Source organism: Salvelinus sp. IW2-2015, linkage group LG20, assembly GCF_002910315.2.
Source record: "Salvelinus sp. IW2-2015 linkage group LG20, ASM291031v2, whole genome shotgun sequence".
Taxonomy (NCBI): Eukaryota; Metazoa; Chordata; class Actinopteri; order Salmoniformes; family Salmonidae; genus Salvelinus; species Salvelinus sp. IW2-2015.
Genome location: NC_036860.1, coordinates 75,501,045 through 75,524,398, shown reverse-complemented (window position 1 = coordinate 75,524,398; position 23,354 = coordinate 75,501,045). Strand labels below are relative to the sequence as shown.

At 45.3% G+C, this 23,354-nt stretch overlaps 2 protein-coding genes across 2 annotated transcripts in view; both read right to left on the bottom strand.

Annotated features, from left to right (window-relative positions):
- Positions 1 to 92: 92 nt before the first annotated feature.
- LOC111979894 (coiled-coil domain-containing protein 134) lies at positions 93 to 9,734 on the bottom strand. Its single transcript, XM_070449650.1, has 7 exons — positions 9,514 to 9,734; positions 2,413 to 2,535; positions 2,168 to 2,289; positions 1,695 to 1,779; positions 1,273 to 1,454; positions 1,004 to 1,075; positions 93 to 726 (listed from the first exon to the last, which is right to left on the bottom strand). Exons 1-7 carry the CDS (start codon positions 9,575 to 9,577, stop codon positions 601 to 603), a joined length of 774 nt encoding a protein of 257 aa, XP_070305751.1. The 5' UTR covers positions 9,578 to 9,734; the 3' UTR covers positions 93 to 600.
- Positions 9,735 to 10,553: 819 nt separating this feature from the next.
- LOC111980104 (meiosis inhibitor protein 1) overlaps positions 10,554 to 23,354 on the bottom strand; it is a 34,507-nt gene continuing 21,706 nt past the window's right edge. Inside the window, 10 exon segments of the mRNA XM_070449649.1 lie at positions 10,554 to 10,854; positions 11,223 to 11,344; positions 12,401 to 12,532; positions 13,960 to 14,057; positions 20,368 to 20,449; positions 21,374 to 21,392; positions 21,394 to 21,553; positions 22,147 to 22,231; positions 22,563 to 22,717; positions 22,993 to 23,103. Coding sequence (XP_070305750.1) covers positions 10,779 to 10,854; positions 11,223 to 11,344; positions 12,401 to 12,532; positions 13,960 to 14,057; positions 20,368 to 20,449; positions 21,374 to 21,392; positions 21,394 to 21,553; positions 22,147 to 22,231; positions 22,563 to 22,717; positions 22,993 to 23,103 — 1,040 coding nt within the window. The 3' untranslated portion in view covers positions 10,554 to 10,778.

Sequence of the window (23,354 nt, the reverse complement as noted above, 5' to 3'; positions counted from 1 at the left end):
ACAGTAGGACCATTCAACAACAAACACATAAAATCTCATTATATAAATCTGATAACTCTGGAGAAGGCAACAGGAAAACTTAAACACAAAACATAATTCAACATATTCAAGCTTTATATTTTAAAGCTTGTTGAATGGGAATGTAAACTCATACGTACAAATACCATCATCAAAACAATTGTATGGTAGTAAATTGTATTCAATCTATTCACAAAAAACATAACATATTGGGTATTTGCTGTTTCTTCCAAAGTACAGTTATGTAATCTAGTTATGAAAATGAGCTTTCCTTATTAAATCTTCAACATAGTGCTAGCTGTATTTTCTTTGTTTCATAATAACTGCAGGTTGGGCACAGAACTGTATACAGTAAGTCTGATTCCACAGATAGAGCTCAACCTCCTTTCCTTCTCTCCAGTTTGTTCCTGTGCCACATAAACACTTCTAGTTCCCTCTCAAATTCTCTGCTGCCACTTTTTCCCTTTGACAGAACTCACCGGTTCCAACACCCAACCTCTTCATCACTGAATCTAGGACTCAGGACATCCCCCTACATTTTCCTTCTCCTCTTCATTTCTCTCCAAGAGTTGAGGTAAAGCACTATAGCTCAGTACGGGAGCGGGAGATGCGGGGCCCCTTCCTAATCTCTTTCCTCTTGTCCTCTTTCCTTCTCCTCTTCTCCTCCTCCCTCAGGATCTTCTGAAAAGCCTCTGCAGTGTGAAGCACCTGCACCAGAGAAAAGCAGAGCGCGTGAACGTGTTTGAAAGGCATTTTTAATAATAGGTGTACGAGTGTTGAGAATCAAACAGCAGAGGATGGGAAAGGTGCAGTCAGTATGAGTTTTACTGATGTTATGCTTGTCTGAAACAGTCAAGCTTTCAAACAGTCAAACTTGTTTGTTAAACAAGCCTTAAAAGAACACTTTTCAAGTCTGTCTGTTAGACTTCACTGTGATAGTATACAATGTGGTTACAGAGGCTGAGAGCCACTGTGTGTTACTCACGTCGTCTCTCTCAGTGCGGTATGGGTTGGTGAAGTCTGGGGATTTCTCTATTATTCCCAACTCCTGCGACATCTGAGAGACAAAGAGTGAGAGTTATCCGCCATTTTGAATCCATAGAAAGAAAAGGCACATAGAAAACATTAGTTACTTAATGGTATGCTTACAATATGCTTATAAAATGTAGTAATAAGGTTATAATACATTACACCTGTTGGCTTTCAATAAAGCATAAACATTTCCTCTATGCCCCAGTTCCATCCCCGTCTCACCAGTGAGAGAACATGCTGGTGTGCGCCCCCGGTGAACACCCCAGTGAGGTTGCAGAAGCGGAGCCCCCATCGCAGAAGGCCGCCCCAGTCAGGGTTACGGTCGTAGTAGTGGTGGACAATACGTGGGAAACGCAACGCCACGTCCCCAAAGAACGCTGTGTTCTCCACCACATGGGAGTAGGCTATGGAGCGAGATAGAGAAAGAGAGTAGTCTACATTTCATACTTAGGAAATAAACTAGAACGTAAATCACTGCAGACTGACGTACTAAAAGAGAGCGTAAGAGGCGGAGAGGGAAAAGGGGAGGCAGGCAGAAGAGAAAAAAAGCAAGATGGTGACAGACAAACCAGATTAGCATCGAGTGAGAAAGAGGGAGGAGAGAGAGCAAAGTGTAGTAACGGTATAACGGTCCATAATCTGACCTTCTTTGATTTTGTCATCCATGGGGAAGGGATCATCAGCCTGCATGTTGGCTGCAATAAGGACGGCCTTCGAGTCCTCCAACACCTTCACAGAACACACACACACAATGTAGATTGCCCACTGTGGGTTGACTACCATGGTTGTCCTTGGCCAGAGAGCAGATACAACATAGCAGATATGTCCTCTGGGAATCAAACAGTATATATATCTGGGAAGAATACAGTATATACAGTGAGGCTTTAAGCACAAAAGGAAGACTTGGAAGCTAAATCCGGGTTACTCTTGTCCTATTAGTGACCGGCTACTTAGATACTGCTTGGCAAGTGGCCTTATTTGCCTACTCATGAGATCATAATAATGTAAACATGCTAAGAAACGAATACCGCAATTACTTCCCGCCAAGGCCACAACGTCCTGTTTCTAGCTAATGGGCAGCATGAAGGGAAGTTAAACAGGAGTGGAGCCATTGTACCTTAAACAGGCCCTTCAGCATGATGTCTATGATCTTATACTGCTGGTTGATGTCATTGAGCTCCACCAGGTTCTTCAGAGCATTTAGCTGGTCTTTCCTCTTGGTCTCAAACAGACGCTTGTCTGAGAGGGGGGGGGGGTGTTCAGGAAGAAATGCTGACAGACATTTCAATACATACACACTAATCAAGGGTCATCCAAGAGGACACCTCTTAATATTCTGAAGAAGGAAACAGAGTAGGATACAGATCTCCAGGTTGGAGTCGTGTCTGTGCGTATCGGAGTCTGCAGAAGAGAGGGCTGCAGCAGCAACCACCAGGAGGACTGTACACACACTCAGCATGGTCAAGAGGCGGCGATGATGAGGCACTCTAACGTACACAGAACAAGAGAAAATGCAGTTAAACAGTATTAGGAAATATTTATTACAATGTTTTTACTGAACTTGTAAAACCAACATTTACAGTAGGTCTGTCTGGTTGACATGAGAGCATATTCTTGTATTTTCCTAGGTGTTTTGAGGGTTACCTATAAATACAAAAAGAATATGTATATTTATGATCATATTTGTACTTTTTAAATCCAGTTTGGTCCTGTACTATAAATTACACAGGTTCTAATGAGGTTATATCTGTCCCATTTAAACAACTTCTAAAAGTCACTTGACATGTCACTTGTCTAAACCCCAAAATAACTTTCACTGACTTTTTCTTCCTGTCATACACACTCCATCCTCTAAGCTGTGGGCTGCCTCAACATTCCCTCAGGTCCAGCCTCCTCTCCCTTGGAGCATGTTAATACATTTGAACAGGATAAAAATGAGTCTTGGACTGATGCATATTTGATGGCTTTTAAAACATCAGCAGAAAACAAAAGTGTAGAGGGAGGAGAAGACAGCATCAATAGAACACCAAATGTATAATTCAGCAATGTCTCCATCGATAATATTATCAGAGAGAGCGAGAAGGGGAAGTGGCAGAGAGGGGGGATTGTGAGAAGCAGAAGAAAGATGAGGAAGGAGTACTGTGGGATGAGAGAGACCCTGTGGGAGCCAACTGCTTTTCTGCTGAATATTTCATTCATCTTTTTCAAATCGCAACAAGGTTAGGCCTGAAGACAGGGATCTGATAGTGAGAGAAAGAGTCAGGGTTTTGAGTGAAAGAAAAATGAGGACTGACACCTGAACTACATTTTGAGAAACAGCTGAAAAGATGTTCTCTATTCTGAACTCTTCAGTTGCATTCCCCTACTCTGACACTTAACCTCCTATGGTTAGACTTTTCATTAAAATACTGCCTGAAGATTCAGATATTGGGTTATGCAAGCCATGTGATTGTACATAGGCATATGAGGGCATTTGCCTGAATCACCAATGACATACTTGAGAAACTTTGCAACATCTGCTCTGTGTGCAAAAATGGGTGCTGATGATACATTGTGGAGCAGCAGAATACAGACAGTGTTCGATAGGAATAAATTGCGCATTCTGAAAACATCTTTGGGCTGCCTTCCAGCTTTTTGTACTAAACATGCACAAACAAGTCAAATATTTCTAAGACGGACAACCAGGAAGAGCGCTTAGTAGTAGGAAGCCCCATATCCATGTTTCGTTACAAGCATAGCCAAGGACATAGATTTTATTAGTGTCAACACCATGGACAAATGGGCATCCACATTGATGTTTCCATCGGACTAGACAAAGTGCTGGGAATATAAGGTGGAGCAGAGGGCAAGCGACTAGGACAGATCAATCATATCCCACGGCATCATGACTAGCACAGAATTTGAGAAATTACACTCCAAAATGCACCCATTTACTGTAAGCTCCCCATCAGCTGTGTATCATGCCCATAGGGGGAGACAGGGACACGTGCACCCTACAGATTTGTCCTGTTTTAAACATTTTCAGATGTTAAATTAATGACTAAACTTCATTTTTAAGCCTACGTTTTATAATAATTTGTCAGTGGTACTTTACAGAGGGAGCACACTGACTGGACCAGGCAAAAAGTAACCCCCCATTTCTCCCTAGTAAGTGGTTCCTTACAAGGTGCACCAAGGAGCAAAGATATTCTAGGCAGGACGTTAGATTTTTATTTTATTTAACTTCTTATGGCTGGGGGAGCGATTTTCACGTTCGGATAGAAAGCATGCCCAGAGTAAACTGCCTGCTACTCAGGCCCAGAGGCTACGATATGCATATTATTAGTAATTTGGATAGAAAACACTCTGAAATTTCTAAAAACTGTTTGAATGATGTCTGAGTATAACATAACTCATATGGCAGGCAAAAACCTGAGAAAGAATCCAACCAGGAAGTGGGAAATCTGAGGTTTGTAGATTTTCAAGTATATGCCTACCCAAGATAGTGTAAATTTGGTCTGATTGCACTTCCTAAGACTTCCACTAGATGTCAACTGTCTTTAGAACCTTGTTTCAGCTTCTACTGTGAAGGGGGAGCGAATAAAAGCTGTTGACTAAGGGTCTGCAGAATGCCATTTGTTAGTCACGCTAGTTTAGTCAGGCCGTGAGCACGAGCTCGGTTCCTTTACTTTCTAAAGACAAAGGAATTGTCCGTTGGAATATTATTGAAGATTTATGATAAAACATCCTAAAGATTGATTTATACATCGTTTGACATGTTTACATCGAACTGTAATGGAACTGTTATGACTTTGTCTGGACTAATGCCTGGCCTTGTGGAATTGGATTTGTGACCTAAACGTGCAACAAAAAGGAGGTATTTGGACATAAATGATGGACTTTTACGAAAAACAAACATTTATTGTGGAACTGGGATTCTCTCTGGGAGTTGCATTCCGATGAAGATCAAAGGTAAGTGAATATTTATAATGCTATTTCTAACTTCTGTTGACTCCACAACATGGCGGGTATCTGTATGGCTTTGTTTTGTTGGCTGAGCGCTGTACTCAGATTATTCCATGGTGTGGTTTCGCTGTAAAGCTTTTTTGAAATCTGACACAGCGGTTGCATTAAGGAGAAGTATATCTTTAACTAGGCAAGTCAGTTAAGAAAAATTCTTATTTACAATGACGGCCTACCCCGGCCAAACCCTCCCCTAACCCGGACGACATGGCAATTGTGGCCCGCCCTTTGCGACTCCCAACACAGCCGGTTGTGATACAGCCGGGATCTAATCCGGGTCTGTAGTGACGCTCTAGCACTGCGATGCAGTGCCTTAGACCCTGCGCCACTCAGGATCCTTAGTGCATGCAGACAGTATCGTCAGTGGAGGAGAGAGAGAGAGAGAGACAACAGTGTTTGATTTGATTTTAGATGCCAGTGATGGGCAGGACTTGCAGGAGGATATGTTTGTAAATGTATTGATGAAGCTTTAAGCCTATTGATTCCTTCTTGATTAATAAATCAAACTAAAAATAGTTGTTTCTCTGTAATAAATAGCCATCTAGAATTTTATGAAGTTGGCTTTAGCTAGCCCAGATAGTTATGAGGTTGGGCGACTGGAAACTGGCTTCCAAGCCATTGCAGGCGATCAAGTAAGAGTAGCTTGTCTAACTATCTTATCGACATTCCTGCTGGCAAGGTTGTAGACTTTAGAAAAGCAAGCAATTACTAAATAAGACTCACAATCCTTAAATATTTTAGCAGAGATGTAGGCCAACCGGCCGTATTATTCCTTTTACGTAGTTTGTCATCTGCATCCAACTGGGCTCTATGCAGCTGGCTATAGATGGGTTAGCTGACAACGTCACGAAAACGATGCGCACGCTTCAATGGGCAGAAGTTCGTGAGTTGTGATTCTGGATGGCCAGATCGCTACAAACAATAGACAAGAAACTCCCATGTGGGAATGGTAAGTAACCCGTTTGAGCTAGATTCATGTTATTCTGATATCATGTCTTGTTTGAGTGATTTTAAATGATTTCATGTCAATGCTAAAATGGCTCAAATTCACTAGATAGCTAACCAACAACTATAACAATGTATTTGGGAGACAACAAGCGGTCATCGTGCAAATGTATTTACACTGGACAAAAATATAAACGCAGCATAGTAAGAGTTGTCCTATGTTTCATGAGCTGAAATGAAAGATCCTGGAAATGTTACACACACACAAAAATGTTATTTTTCTCATGTTGTGCACAAATTAGTTTACATCCCTGTTAGTGAGCATTTCTCCTTTGCCAAGATAATACATCCACCTGACAGGTGTAGCATATCAAGAAGTTGATTAAGGGCCATCGCAGTGCTAGCTGTGCCACTAGAGATTCTGGGTCGAGTCCAGGCTCTGTCGCAGCCGGGGCCAGCGCTGTCCGGGTTAAGGGAGGTTTGGCTGGCAAGAACGTCCTAGTCCCTTCGCGCCACTAGCGACTCCTGTGGTGGGCGCGGGCACAGTGCATGCTGACACGGTTGTCAGGTGTACGGTGTTTCCTCCAACACATTGGTAACGGCTGGCTTCCGGTTAAGTGGATATTGTGTCAAGAAGCATGCGGCTTGGCTGGGTTGTGTTTGCGGAGGACGCACGGCTCTCGACCTTCGCCTCTCCCAAGTCCGTACGGGAGTTGCAGACAAGACAACTACCAATTGGAAACACACGAAATTGGGGAGAAAAAAGGTTAAAAAATACAAAAAAGTGTTTGTTTTGTCACAAATGCCACAGATGTCTCAAGGAGGGAGCATTCAATTGGCATGCTGACTGCAGAAAGTCCACCAGAGCTGTTGCCAGAGAACTGAATGTTCATTTCTCTACCCATAAACCGCCTCCAACGTAATTTTAGAGAATTTGTCCAACCGCCTCCACAACCGCACACCAAGTGTAACCATGCCAGCCCAGGACCTTCACATCCAGCTTCTTCACCAGTGGGTTGTCTGAGACAATCTGATGAAAACCATGGGTTTGCACAAACAAAGAATTTCTGCACAAACTGTCAGAACAGTCTCAGGAAGCTCATCTTCGTGCTCGGCGTCCTCACCAGTCTTGACCTGATTGCAGTTCGGCGTCGTAAACGACTTCAGTGTGCAAATGCTCACCTTGACGGTCACTGGCATGGGGAAGAAGTGTGTTCTTCACAGTGATCCTGGTTCAACATCTACCGGTCAAATGGCATCGTGTGGCAAGTGTTTGATGATGTCAACAAAGTGCCCTAGTGGGGGTGGGTTTTGGTATGGGCAGGCATAAGCTATGGCAAACAAACACAACTGCATTTTAATCAATGGCAATTTGAAAGCAGAGATACCGTGATGAGATCCTGAGACCCATTCTAGTGCCATTCATCACCGCCATCCCTCATGTTTCAGCAATGAATATGCAACGCCCCCTCCCCATGTCCCAAGGACTCTACACAATTCCTGTAGCTGAAATTGTCCCAAGTTCTTCTGCAAACTGTTCTGGCTGCAACTCACAAGACATGTCCACGCATTGAGCATGTTTGGGATGCTCTAGATCGACGTGTACGACAGCATGTTCCAGTTCCCAACAATATCCAGCAACTTCAACACAGCATTGAAAAGGAGTGGGACACACATTCCACCGGCCACAATCAAACAGCCTGATCAACTCTATGCGAAGGAGATGTGTCACGCTGACTAAGCAAATGGTGGTCACACCAGATACTGGACTGGTTTCTGATCCACCCCTACTTTTAATTTTTATAAGGCATCTGTGACCAACATACGCATATCTGTATCCCAGTCTATGTAAATCCATAGATTAGTCCCAATACATTATTTCATTGACTTATTTCTTTATACGAACTGTAACTCAGTAAAATATTTGAAATTCGTTGGATTTGCTACTTAATATGAATTTTGGTTCAGTGATTGTTTCGATAAAAACACTTGGAGACAAATTGTAGTTTACCTGTTGTCACAATCTAAGCCAACCACGGTCGGTTTTGCCCCATATTGCGCACGTGTCAGTTTTTGTTGCTAAACAACCAACCCCTCTATACACTCACACATAATACATCCTCCGATTCAGGCTGTCAGGCTTCTAATTTCCTCAACTAGTTTTAACGAAGACCTCTGGGAAAAATAAGGGTACTGTCTTAATGAAATGAAATGCTCCACAGCATGCTAGATGGCTAATGCTACTCTGATGTTCAGCCAATCAGCGCTGCAGCAGTCTGTTTACCCCTGCGTGAACGCCGTGTGCAACATCAGGAAGTAGCACTACCACTCAAGCATGGTGGTCGAAATTGTGTTTTATTTAAGACAGTGTGGCATATTTAAAGCTAGTCAAGAGAAAATTGGCGCCCTCGCGCCCGAATGGAGGATATTTTATGTAGAGCCAGTCCGCCAGGGGCCTGAGTGTATATCCGGCTGCATAGAGTCCAGTTGGATCGAGATGACAAAAGATGGAAAGCAATAATAGTGCAATATGCACAGTTGGGCTAGCAAAGACAGAAGAAAGCATATTTAAGGTTATGATACTATACCATGTGGCATTTTTAATGAAAAGGACAATTGAACAGAAAAGAGGTATGCGTACATAACCTATGCAGAAAAATACATATCTTTTACATGGAATTAGGTATAATCTTATGGCTCTAAGATTGTAAGAAAAAGCCGTTTCATGGTGTTGGACAAATTTAGGATTTTTCAAACTGGAGGGGCTCCAGACCATGCTAAAATCCATCCAACACATAATTCGTGCCCCCATAAAATAATGGGTGCAGACGCCCCTGGCTATCAATCATTACAGAATGGGCCATCAAACTCTGTATGCAGAGTTGTAAGAGAGGCTGTTGTAGAGATATTTTCTTAATACATGAAATGTAAGCTAGTACAGTATGTTGCACATATAATCTGTCGGAGGTTCAGGGTGGGGATACATTACAATATCTGCGCTTCTGCGCTGATACATCAACAGCTGTTATTGGTAACGTTATGCTTTCAGAGAAGCACGGGGTATTGCCTAAGTATTTTGTTGGCAATAATTGATACTTTGAAGGAAATGTCATCACAAATGTAAACTTGTTGAGATAAAGGTTAACATACTGCCAATCAAAATGACCCCTTTCTGACCCCGCTTGGAACGTTTGTTGCATACAGTGGACTTGAAATATCCTTTCATTTCATATGTTTCCATCAGTAGTCAGACACCATTTTCAAGGAAGAGGCTTCGAGCCACAAGTGATCTCTGTTGCATTCTTTTAGAAAACGTTCGCTATCTTTGAAAACAATCGAGGCACATGAAATAGCAGCATTTCATTAACTGAAGGGACTATTTGTGGAATAAACCGGTCATCGAGAATTTGAAATGGCAATGTAAACCCATCTGTATCCCAATGCATGTATTTCGCTCGCTACTGGACAGCTGTGAACACTAGACTTCGACTCATCACCAACTCGCCGTTCACTCACCTCGTAGTAAGAAACAGCACGATATAAAACGATAGCGAAACCAACGATTCTTTCTCGCTAGCATCAGTTTCCTCGTAAAGATGGAGACATCAGTTGCGGAGTATTTGCTACAATAGTCAGGTGACAATATCGCGTTTGAAATTTTTTTTACATAAGAAGAAGTCGCTTGCTCCACTCCGCCACTGCCACGATCGCACCGGCTGGCTCTGCTTGGACGAATGATAGCCAGCGATTACATGGAAGGAGGTGGTTTCCAGACGGAAATTTTAGAGCGGCACACAGGCCGTTGTACGCGGTAAATCCTTCCCCCTCCCACTCCCACTTATCACGAAAGCAAGTAAACTCATAGACAGAGGACTCTAATGCTTAAAGCCCGTTTCAGCATGGGCAGCACACATTGGGGACTTTCACCATTTGAAGTAGTCAACTGGGTGGGACTTCTTAGGGGTTATGAAGGATCACACTTACAGTACCTGCACCAGTCACCAGGAGGGATCAGCCAATGAACTATACTCGTGAGCAAACAGTCCATAACTGCAGTTGGCAGTAAATCGGCTAGAAGGGATACAGCAAGGGTAGGCAACCCTGGTCCTGGAGTGCAGCAGCCACTTCATGTTTTGATTTACCAGGAAGGCCAAATTATTTGAATTTAGGAAATCACTTTACTGATCAATTAGCTCAGTTGGTCAGGTGTAGTACCTAGTTGGGAACAAAATCCTGCAGTACTCAAGCAACAGGGTTGCCTACCCCTGGGATACAGCTTATGTCAGAATTGACCAGAATGTACTTTTAGTAGCAGGTTAGGATATATTTACGCAGCAGGTTAGGATAATTAACGCAGCAGGTTAGGATAATTAACATAGCAAGTTAGGAGAATTAGGTTCATCTTAGGAAAAGAGTTATGGTTAGCTAAAATGCAAAAAAACTAAAACATTTTGAAGTCAATTTTGACATCTGTATCCCATCTAGCCATGACCATCCAAATCGGTGGCCTCAGATTGGCCTATATTTCTACTGAAATGACATATGACAACTGTTCTTTTCCAAACAATTCTTTATAATAAACTTATATTATTGAAAGACCTCAAACCTAAAGGCAAATTAATGGAATGCTCCCCCTAGTTATTTATTGACACAGTAAATCAGTAATAATATGACAGGAGTCGTACCAGACACCTCTTCAGAATAAGGCTGTTTGGTTGCAAAAACAGCCATAAATAAATAGATCAATAAATCAATAATGTAGCCTCTCACAACAAACAGGTCTATAACTGAGAGCCAATGTGTCCGTCTGTCTTCACAGTGAAGTCGGACAGGCAGAGATACATCTCTCCAACACGCCTGAGAAAGGGGGTTAAGGACAGATAGGAAGGCGAGAGAAAGAGAGCTCCTAGAAAGAGCACTGTAATGGCATGTGTCTGTGTCTGATGACTAAAACAAGTTGGTCCACACCTCTGGCAGAGATGTACTGAAACATGAGTGGAGACTCAGTACGTGGCAACAGCAGGGACAGCACAAGAGATTAAGTGAAATGCATCACGTATGACAGATTTAATCAATGGTCTGTAAAAATCAATAAACACTGATAAGTACTGCTCTGTCGACTTAAAAAAAAAAACGAGGAGCATCTCTTGCACTAACTATCTTTTATGCTATAACTGTGTGTGTGTGTGTGTGTGGGGTCGCCGGGGTACATGAGTGTAGGATACAGAATGCTGGTGGGCAGGTTGTCGTTGGCTGTGGGAGGCAGGGAGTTAAGTGACTCCATCAGAGTATTGGCCCTCAGTCTGCTCTCCTCTGTAGGAGGGGGGTGGAATATACTGCACTGGAGCTGAGGAAGAGAGGGAAGAGAGGGGGAGAGGTGAGAAAGAGTCAATGGGTGAAGGAGAGACAGCAAGAGACTAGAGATAGAGAGAGACTACAAGAGAGATGAGAGAAACAGCTATAATACAGCACCGGCTTTTTTCCACCTGCCCTCTTTGCATGAATGATGTGGACTGCGGTGTGAGGGGTTGGGAGGTCCGCCTCGTAGGGGACTGTTTCCTAACTACTGCTGAGGTGTGCTGGTCTTTCTGGCACTTATAGCTGTTGAAGCATCACCCAGGTGGGTGCTGCACTTCAGTAGTGGACTATCCAGCCTACCTACAGAGGAGAAGACAACAAACGAGGTGCCTGATGAAGCGCTCCGGGCCTGTCTAAGTAACTGACTGACGCCGCTCCCTCTCAGTGCCATCGAAGGTCCATCCGCTTAGGCTACTGCCCAGCTTTTCTTAACTGCCTTGCTGAACACACCTTATCATCTGAATCTGTGGAAGACCATCACCAAGACCTGCCAGATCTCTACATTTGTTTTGTTTGTATTTACAGCATATTTGAGATTCTCTTTGTAATGAAAAGCGCTATATAAAATAAATCTATTATTATTATAAGAGGCAGCATGCAGCGGATATCGTGACAGGCCAGTCTCCCATAAGACCCACTCTGATCTGACAAGCTACTGAAGCGCACACTGCTGGAGTACATTCAGCTCTGCTAACCCCTGAATAAGAGTCACTGGGTCACACACACACACACTTGTCAAAGCTCTGTCACTATGGGAGGCAGCAGGGCCAGCTGTATCACATGACAAATGGGGACAGTGATAACTTTTCAGTGCAGTGACATTCCATTACTGAGTTCGATGAACCCTAATGAGGGCCTGTGTCCTGCCACTGTCATGTGTGACACAATGGCGTAGAGGTGGTGACAGGGGGCTGCTTGGACATGGGACAATTAAAAGAGTGTCTCAGTGACGTTCAACATAGTCTCATAGAGCTCTGCCTGTGTGCTCTGTTTGCGTTTTACTCTGCTGCTGTATGTGTTCCAGTCAGTGTGTTGTGTACTGTACCTGTGTGAGCAGCTGTCTCAGGGCCTGTGTTGTGTTCTCTCCCAGCTCGTTCAGGCCTCTCTTCTCCACCGCCTCCAACACCTGACACAGGTCTGGCTCCCACACCACCACCCTACTGCCATACTGCAACAGCTGCATGGGAGGGACATGTGTTGGTATTCAAGGCTTCATCGGGGTGCTTACAAACAGAAGGCAAAGACACATTTGAATACACTTCAAAATGGCCGTGCACTGCTTCAAAGACTAACAGTAGTGTGAGTGTGTCCGGGTGCAGTCTTGAAGCATCTGCATGCTTCCCATCCAAAACAGTTCGGAGTAGTTCATATATGTGCATTTATTATGACACCATTTTGGGACGTTTTGGTCTTCGGCAAGGGTTTTTTCGGCTATTTGTCCACACAAACATTTTTCTTGTGACAAGCCGAATTTTGGTAGCCAAAGTCTATGCCCCTTCTTCGGTAATTGGTCAACAGTAGGGATTGTTCAATTAAGTGTTTGTTGTCATTCAACGACAGACAATTCGTTTTCATGCAGATTTTTTAAATTGAGAAATACGGCACCAAACATCTTAGTTAGATGTAAAATTGTGTGACTAAGATCTCCTTGGCAAAAACGGTTCACCTAGCAGAGTTTGGCAGTCTTACCAGTGTGAGTAGTGTGAGTGTGGCTGGGTGCAGTCTTACCAGTATGAGTAGTGTGAGTGTGGCTGGGTGCAGTCTTACCAGTGGAGTAAGTGTAAGTGTGGCTGGGTGCAGTCTTACCAGTGTGAGTAGTGTGAGTGTGGCTGGGTGCAGTCTTACCAGTGTGAGTAGTGTGAGTTGGTGGCTGGGTGCAGTCTTACAAGTGTGAGTAGTGTGAGTGTGGCTGGGTGCAGTCTTACCAGTGTGAGTAGTGTGCTGGGTGCAGTCTTACCAGGTTGAGTAGTGTGAGTGTGGCTGGGTGCAGTCTTACCAGTGTGAGTAGTGTGAGTGTGGCTGGGTGCAGTCTTACCAGTGTGAGTAGTGTAGTGTGGCTGGGTCAGTCTTACCAGTTGAGTAGTGTGAGTGTGGCTGGTGGCAGTCTTACAGTTGAGTAGTGTGAGTGTGGCTGGGTGCAGTCTTACCAGTGGTGAGTAGTGTGAGTGTGCTGGGTGCAGTCTTACCAGTGTGAGTAGTGGTAGTGTGGCTGGGTGCAGTCTTACCAGTAGTGTGAGTGTGGCTGGGTGCAGTCTTACCAGTGGTGAGTAGTGTGAGTGTGGCTGGGTGCAGTCTTACCAGTGTGAGTAGTGTGAGTGTGGCTGGGTGCAGTCTTACCAGTGTGAGTGTGGTGCTGGGTGCAGTCTTACCAGTATGAGTAGTGTGAGTGTGGCTGGGTGCAGTCTTACCAGTGTGAGTAGTGTGAGTGTGGCTGGTGCAGTCTTACCAGTATGAGTAGTGTGAGTGTGGCTGGGTGCAGTCTTACCAGTGTGAGTAGTGTGAAGTGTGGGCTGGGTGCAGTCTTACCAGTGTGAGTAGTGTGAGTGTGGCTGGGTGCAGTCTTACCAGTGTGAGTAGTGTGAGTGTGGCTGGGTGCAGTCTTACCAGTGTGAGTGTAGCTGGGTGCAGCAGGCAGCTCTCTCCAGAGTTGAGCAGAGAGTAGAGCAGGAAGCGACTCCAGGGATGACACACCACATGCTGGGCTGGTGACAGAGGGGGAAAGGACAGGTCAGGATGATGGTGAGGTGTGAATACACTGACATACAGTGGTCAGATGACGCAGATGCTACGCTACAGGACTGTTCTACGTTCTGGAATTCATCCAATGGCATTAAGGAGTATACCACCTCAGTCATCAACTTCATCAATTAGTGCATCGACGACGTAGTCCCCACAGTGACCGTACATACATATCCCAACCAAAAGCCATAGATTACAGGCAACATCCGCATCGAGCTAAAGACTAGAGCTGCCGCTTTCAAGGAGCGGGACACTAATCCGGACGCTTATAAGAAATCTCGCTATGCCCTCAGACGAACCATCAAACAAGCAAAACATCAATACAGTATTAAGATTGAATCCTACTACATCAGCTCTGACGCTCGTCGGATGTGGCAGGGCTTGAAAACTATTACGGACTACAAAGGGAAAACCAGACGCGAGCTGCCCAGTGACGCGAACCTACCAGACGAGTAAATTCCTTTTATGCTCTCTTCGAGGCAAGCAACACTGAAGCATGCAAAAGAGCACCAGCTGTTCTGGASGACTGTGTGAATACGCTCTCGGTAGCCAATGTGAGCAAGACCTTTAAACAGGTCCAAATTCACAAAGCCGCGGAGCCAGACGGTTTACCAGGACGTGTAGTCAAAGCAAGTGTGGACCAACTGGCAAGTGTCTTCACTGACATTTTCAACCTCTCCCTGACCGAGTCTGTAATAACTACATGTTTGAAGCAGACCACCATAGTCCCTGTGCCCAAGGAAGTGAAGGTAACCTGCCTAAATGATTACCGCCCTGTAGCACTCACGTCAGTAGCCATGAAGTGCTTTGAAAGGCTGATCATGGCTCACATCAACAGCATCCTCCTGGATACCCTAGACCCACTCCAATTCGCATACCGCCCCAACAGTTCCACAGATGACGCAATCTCAATCACACTCCACACTGCCCTTTCCCACCTGGACAAAAAGAACACCTATGTGAGAATGCTGTTCATTAACTACAGCTCAGCGTTCAACACCATATTGCCCATGAAGCTCATCACTAAGCTAAGGACCCTGCAACTGGATCCTGGACTTCCTGACGGGCCGCCCCCAGGTGGTAAGGGTAGGCAACAACACGTCTGCCACGCTGATCCTCAACACTGGGGCCCCTCAAGGGTGTGTACTTAGTACCCTCCTGTATTCCCTGTTCACCCACGACTGCGTGGCCAAACACGACTCCAACACCATCATTAAATTTGCTGACGACACAACAGTGGTAGGCCTGATCACAGACAACGATGAGAAAACCTATAGGGAGGTGGTCAGAACAGGCCGTTTGGTGCCAGGACAACAACCCCTCCCTCAATGTGAGCAAGACAAAGGAGCTGATCGTGAACTACAGGAAAAGGTGGGCCAAACAGGTCCCCATTAACATCGACGGGGCTATAGTGGAGCAGGTCGCGAGTTTTAAGTTCCTTGGTGTCCACATCACGAACAAACTATCATGGTCCAAACAGACCAAGATAGTCGTGAAGAGGGCACGACAAAACCTTTTCCCCCTCAGGAGACTGAAAAGATTTGGCATGGGTCTCCAGATCCTCAAAAAGTTCTACAGCTGCACCATCAAGAGCATCCTGACCAGTTGCATCACCGCCTGGTATGGCAACTGCTCGGCATCTGACTATAAGGCGCTACAGAGGGTAGTACGTACAGCCCTGTACATCACTGGGGGCATGCTTACTGCCATCCAGGACCTATATAATAGGCGGTGTCAGAGGAAAGACCATAATATTGTCTGAGACTCCAGTCACGCAAGTCATAGACTTTCTCTGCTACCGCACGGCAGGCGGTACTGGAGCGCCTAGTCTAGGATCAAAAGGCTCCTTAATAGCTTCTAACCCAAGCCATAAGACTGCTGAACAATGAATCAAATAGCCACCGGACTATTTACATTGACACCCCCCCATTTGTTTTGTACACTGCTGCTACTCGCTGTTTATTATCTATGCAGTCACTTCACCCCACCTACATGTACAAATTACCTCAACTAACCTGTACCCCCGCACACTGACTCGGTACCGGTACCCCCTGCATATAGCCTCGTTATTGTTATTTTATTGTGTTACTTTTTATAATTTTTTAAACTTTGGTTTATTTGGTAAATATTTTCTTAACTCTTCTTGTACTGCACTATTGGTTAAGGGCTTGTAAGGTCTACACTTGTTGTATTCGGCGCATGTGACAAATAATTTTGATTTGATCTGATTTGAGACATGAAAAGACAACCAGACACTGCCCATACAATGACAAAATCACCAGCACACACTGTGGCAAAGCTCAAGATCACCTTTACTCCATACACCTTCCTCGCCCTCCCATTGGCAAATCAGACCATAACTCTATCCTCCTACAAGCAAAAACTCAAACAGGAAGTACCAGTGACGGACTTCAATACGGAAGTGATCCGATGATGTGTATGCTAAGCTACAGGACTGTTTCGCTAGCACAGACTGGAATAGGTCCCGAGATTCATCCGATAACATTCAGGAGTTTACCACTTCAGTCACTGGCTTCATTAATAAGTGCATCGACGACGTTGTCCCAACAGTGACCATACATACGTACATAACCCAACGAGAAGCCATGAATTACAGGCAACACCCACACTGTGCTAAAGGCAAGAGCTGCTGCTCTTCAAGGAGCGGGTCACTAATCTGGACGCTTATAAGAAATCACGCTACGACCGCCAATGAGCCATCAAACAGGCAAAGCGTCAATAAAGGACTAAGATTGAATCCTACGCCGCCTCTGATGCTCATCGGATGTGGCAGCGCGTGCAAACTTTCACGGATTACAAAGGGAAACCCAGCCGCGAGCTGCCCACGACACGGGCCTACCAGACAACCTAAATGCCTTCTATGCTCGCTTCGAGGCAAGCAACACTGAACCATGCATGACAGCGCCAGCTGTTCCGGATGACTGTGTGATTTTGTTCTCCGTAGCCGATGTAAGACCTTTAAACAGGTTAACATTTGCAAGGCCACGGGGCCAGACGGAATACCAGGATGTGTACTCAGAGCATGTGCTGACCATCTAGCATGTGTCTTCGCTGACATTTTTAACCTATCCCTGACCCGGTCTGTAATACCAACTTGTTTGAAGCAGACCACCATAGTCCCGGTCCCCAAGAACGCCAAGGTAACCTGCCTAAATAACTATCGCCCCGTAGCACTAAGATATATAGCCATGAAATGCTTTGAAAGGTGGGTCATGTATCACATTAACACCATCATCCCAGACACCCTGAACCCACAGATGATGCAATCTCTATTGCACTCTACACTGCCCTCGCCCACCAGGACTAAATTAATACCTATATATACCAAATAAACAAATAATCACCAAGCTCAGGACCCTGGGACTGAATACCTCCCTCTGCAACTGGATCCCGGACTTCCTGACAGGCCGCCCCCAGGCAGTGAGGGTAGGCAACAACACATCCGCCCACGCTGATAGGACTGATCACCGACAACTATGAGAAAGCCTATAGGGAGGAGGTCAGAAACCTGGCTGTGTGGTGCCAGGACAACAACCTTTCACTCAAAGTCAGCGACACAAAGGAGCTGATCGTGGACTACAGGAAATGGAGGGGCGAGCACACCCCCATCCACATCAATGGGGCTGTAGTGTAGCTGGTCGAAAGCTTCAAGTTCCTCAGTGTCCACATCACTAAGGAATTAACATGGTAAACACACACCCACACAGTTGTGAAGAGGGCACAACATCGCTTCTTCCCCTCAGGAGGCTGAAAAGACTTGGCATGGGCCCTGAAATCCTCAAAAAGTTCAACAGCTGCACCTTTGAAAGCATCTTGACTGGCTGCATCACCGCTTGGTATGGCAACTGCAAGGCACCCGACCACAAGGCGCTACAGAGGGTGGTGAGTACGGCCCAGTACATCACTGGGGCCGAGCTCCCTGCCATCCAGGACCTCTATACTAGGCGGAGTCAGAGGAAGACTCCAGCAACCCAAGCCATAGACTGTTCTCTCTGTTCTATCTGCTTCCGCTCGGCAAGCGGTATCAGTGCACAGCTTTTAACCCCAAGCCACAAGGCTGCTAAACAAGGCTGCTAAATAGCTAATCAAATGGATACCCGGGTATACCTGCATTGACCTTTAAAAAAAAAAACTAAATCTCACAAACACTAGACTCTACCCACACACTCACACACACTTACACTGACACCCCAACACACACACACTACATATGCTCACACACACATAACGTGCGCATACAGGCATTCTGACGCCCACACACACACACACCACATACGCTGCTGCTACTGTCTATTATCTATCCTGTTGCCTCGTCACTTTAACCGTTACCTATATGTACATAGCTACCTCAATTACCTCGTAGCCCTGCACATCGACTCGGTACTGGTACTCCCTGTATATATATATATATATATATATATATATATATATATATATATATATACATAGAAAGCCAGTATGAGGGTTTGCGCTCATGCTAGAATGAAAGGCAGCCGGTGCGTGAAAGAGAAAACATCTGTAGAGTTCAAAAAGTACTCAAACCATAAAAAGGAATAACCCAAGGAGGCTGAGATGCAAAAATAATATCATTCATTGAATCCATGCTCGAAAGAAAACAAAAAGTGAAAGGTGCTATATAAAATAAAAAAGGATTGGAGCGTTCCATTTTTGACATTTTATATAGCACCTTGCACTTTCACACAGATTGTAACGATGTACAGTGGCTATGCAGTCAATCAGCGATACTGGACACAGAAACCAGGCTAACCTTCCAAAGAATGCTGACTAAATCAGTTTGAGCTCTACAACTAACCACAATACCAATGATCTTTTTCTGTACTAAAATTCTAAATACTGTACCACATGGCAGTTATGTACATATTGTGGCTTAATTCCTCATTCAACTGTAAGATGTAAATATTGTGTATTTTGTTATTCCTGGAGGCTGTTGCTATAGTGATAACCAAAAGATACCCGTGTTGTTATTTTTACTCGTTATTGTTATTCATTATTCACTGTGTATTTATTCCGTGTGTCACTATTTCTATTGTTACCTTTAACTCTGCATTGTTGGAAAAGGACCCGTAAGGAAACATTTCACTGTTAGTCTACACCTGTTGATTTGATTTGTCTGAGTCTGGTACCTGTAGATGGACTTCTCCTTTGCAGAAACTGCAGCAGAGACCCCAGGCAGTTCACTGACACACTGAGCAACGGCTCCTGCTTCTGGAAGAGGCGGAGGACAGAAAGACATTTAGCCAGCTGGAGGGATGAATAGAAGAGAGAGAAGATATTAAGCCAAACAGAGGGATGGAGAAAAGAGAGAGAACCAGATAGAACGAGAGAACGAGAGAGTGAAGGATTATTTAATAATGCATTACCTCCCACTCCACAGCCGCCCCTACTGAGGCAGTGACTAGTGATTAGTGTCCCAAAATAGTGAAGTAGGGCAGATGGCTATAGAGAGGAGGTCCACAGAGAGTTCCAGTCTAATCCTGGAAGCCAGTGCAGACTCACATCCTCGGCTTAGCGCACCACAGCGCAGTGGACCGAGCAGCAGCTACGCTCTACAGAGCAGCCACTGATATGGAACTACTGCCCTGACTGATACAGGGTGGTATTATTCAACACCAAATTGGTTATATAGGAAGAGGGACACATTAAGCGCATTGTTCACTATACATACACAGCATAGACTAAACGATGCTATAGAGACAGCGGGAGAGACAGGAGGAGTTGAAGACGCTTCATGTAGAGTTACCGTGAGCTCTGACCCAGTCATTAAGTGATGACAGTAATGATACGCAGTATTTATGAACTGCGTTTATGCCCATAACCCTGCCATTAACACCAGTGTACTATACATAGACTAGAAAAGGCTGAAAGAGAGAGAAAGAGAGACAGAGAAACAGAGGGTAGAAAGGAAGGACACATTTGAGTGCTTTACCACATCAGCCTTGTGTTCTATCAGGGATGCTTGTCGAACAACAATGAAAACAATGAATCAATGGAAAATGTAGGAATAACAACAGTATGGGGAAGAACTATGTAGTGTTAACANTGGAGGCTGTTGCTATAGTGATAACCAAAAGATACCCGTGTTGTTATTTTTACTCGTTATTGTTATTCATTATTCACTGTGTATTTATTCCGTGTGTCACCATTTCTATTGTTATCTTTAACTCTGCATTGTTGGAAAAGGACCCGTAAGGAAACATTTCACTGTTAGTCTACACCTGTTGAGTCTGGTACCTGTAGATGGACTTCTCCTTTGCAGAAACTGCAGCAGAGACCCCAGGCAGTTCACTGACACACTGAGCAACAGCTCCTGCTTCTGGAAGAGGCGGAGGACAGAAAGACATTTAGCCAGCTGGAGGGATGAATAGAAGAGGGAGAGAGAAGATATTATGCCAAACAGAGGGATGGAGAAAAGAGAGAACCAGATAGAACGAGAGAGTGAGGGATTATTTAATAATGCATTACCTCCCACTCCACAGCCGCCCCTACTGAGGCAGTGACTAGTGATTAGTGTCCCAAAATAGTGACGTAGGGCAGATGGCTATAGAGGAGGTCCACAGAGAGTTCCAGTCTAATCCTGGAAGCCAGTGCAGCCTCACATCATCGGCTTAGCGCACCACAGCGCAGTGGACCGAGCAGCAGCTACGCTCTACAGAGCAGCCACTGATATGGAACTACTGCCCTGACTGATACAGGGTGGTATTATTCAACACCAAATTGGTTATATAGGAAGAGGGACACATTAAGCGCATTGTTCACTATACATACACAGCATAGACTAAACGATGCTATAGAGACAGCGGGAGAGACAGGAGGAGTTGAAGACGCTTCATGTAGAGTTACCGTGAGCTCTGACCCAGTCATTAAGTGATGACAGTAATGATACGCAGTATTTATGAACTGCGTTTATGCCCATAACCCTGCCATTAACACCAGTGTACTATACATAGACTAGAAAAGGCTGAAAGAGAGAGAAAGAGAGACAGAGAAACAGAGGGTAGAAAGGAAGGACACATTTGAGTGCTTTACCACATCAGCCTTGTGTTCTATCAGGGATGCTTGTCGAACAACAATGAAAACAATGAATCAATGGAAAATGTAGGAATAACAACAGTATGGGGAAGAACTATGTAGTGTTAACAACTCTGTAGTGTGTGTGTGTGAGTGTGAGTGTGAGTGTGAGTGTGAGTGTGTGTGTGTGTGGTGTGGTGTGTGTGTGTGTGTGTGTGGTGTGTCTGACCTGCAGCAGGAGGCCATAGTGTGGTGATGAGGCAGTGGGCCCCGTAGGATCCCAGCGGGTGCAGAGAGCTGTCTGTGTCCCCCAGGGGCCTCTGTCCTGCCCTGGGGCCAACACTCACACACAGCACTGGAGACTCCAGGTCAACATCTAGAACAGCCTGCAGCAGCCTCAGGGATCTAGCTGTGGGGTGGAAGGCGAGGGAGGAGAGGCAGAATGAGGGAAGACAGAGGAACGAGAGGATGTGGAGAGAGAAGGGGTGGGATTCAAGGACATTTGGAGTGAGGAAAGGGAGAACGTGGCCAGAGGAGAGAGAGGGGAGAGGTTGAAAGAGGATTGTCAGGTGACGGGGAGGAACGAGAAGACGACCAGAGAGAAAGAGTGTAGGTGGTAAGAGAGAGGAAGGGAGAGACAGGGTTACAGGTCAGTGGGAGATCTGATTAAACACACTGAAACACAGGCCAGGAGCTGGTGGCCATTTGCAGAACCCTTTTGTCAAACACTCATGTACACTGAGATATTAGACCCCTCTAAGGGAGAGAAGAGGCAATTAGCGATAGCAGAAAGAGAGAGGGAGAGAAAACAGAGACAGAGGGAGGAGGCGGCGGAGAGAGACCGTAGATCACCCTGACAGCACACTCATACAACAGGGAGACAGACAGAACCAGCTGGACATTTCTATCCCAAGTCCTCTGCTGGAGGAAGGACACATAACAGAATTAAAGCCTGTGTGACAATGCTGCTTTGCCCTGCTTAGTGTGGTGGAGCGTTGTTACCCAGTAAGAGGCTGCCTGTCTTCCTCTTCCCAARGACCAGGGCCTGCACCGTGCTGCCCAGGTTCAACCTGATGCTTCTATGGACCTTGGGATACAGAAAGGGAAGAACATGACAAGACATGATAAGGCAACAACCATAGAACTAGGAATGTAATTTAACAGGATCTCTTTGTCAACAACGCTCTCTGTTCAACAACACACTGTCCTACAGTACAAGAAGACAAATGTATTGTCATAGCATCAAGGTCTCTGATACATTCTGCTTTGAGTGCTGCATTCAATGTGTGTGTTCCAGTCAGCTGTAGAGGACAGTGTGTCTCCCCTGGTAAGTCCCCTGCTCCTGTCCTCAGTGTGTTTTGTACTACATTGTGTGCCCTGTGTAAAGGTCTTCAAAAGGGTTAGCGTGACAGAACAACCTGAGCTGAATGAGTGTGCTGCAGGGTGACGAGAGAGGACAGGAGCAGACGAGAGCAGCACAGCAGGGCAGACGTAGGAGCGAGGGAAGAGGAGAGGTCCAGCGTAGCCTGCAGTTGGTCCATCAGCCCGGCGTTACACAGCAGCATGGACACAGCTGGGGAGGAGAAAAACAAAAAGATCACACTCAAGATATTATCCAATATATAAAACATACTACCAATTTAATGTGTGAGTGTGTTGTGTGCCCTTGTGAATGGTACTGACTGGTTCTGTACAAGTGTGTGCCTCTCTTACAGGCCAGACGGCACAACGCAATCTGTGTCTCTGGGGGACTGTGTGTGTGTGTGAGAGAGAGGCAGGTGGCAGCGTGTATGAAGGCTGTTCGCTGTGCTGCACTTAATGAGAAGGACAGGGTGGCAGAGGTGTCACCTCTGTCAGTGCAGTGAGGGGGGGACAGGCGCAGACAGCAGTACAGGTAGCTGAAGGCTGGCAGCAGACACTCTGTGTTGGAGGCTTGCAGCTTCCCTGCCAGGTTACTCACTGGAACGCGCCCATAATAAGACAGGAGACAAAATAAGACATCAGACAGAATACAAGATCATAATATCTATAGTCAGAAGAAAGCCGACATGTTATTGATCCTTAAATACTACTTTCATCTACAAATTCAGCTTATGCTTATGTCATATGCTTTGTTGATGCGAGCAAAAACCCTAAGGCATTTAAATATCGATTGAACTGATATTGAATGTAGAGCGTGAGTACAGCGTGAGTACAGCGTGAGTACAGCG

Excerpts from the sequence above, each read along its gene's own strand:
- LOC111979894 (XM_070449650.1), bottom strand. The coding sequence starts at position 9,577 with ATGCTAGCGAGAAAGAATCGTTGGTTTCGCTATCGTTTTATATCGTGC. Across the intron at positions 1,780-2,167 it reads TGCTGAAGGGCCTGTTTAAG|GTGTTGGAGGACTCGAAGGC; the intron begins GTACAATGGCTC and ends TGTTCTGTGAAG. Across the intron at positions 1,076-1,272 it reads ACCAGCATGTTCTCTCACTG|ATGTCGCAGGAGTTGGGAAT; the intron begins GTGAGACGGGGA and ends TTTGTCTCTCAG.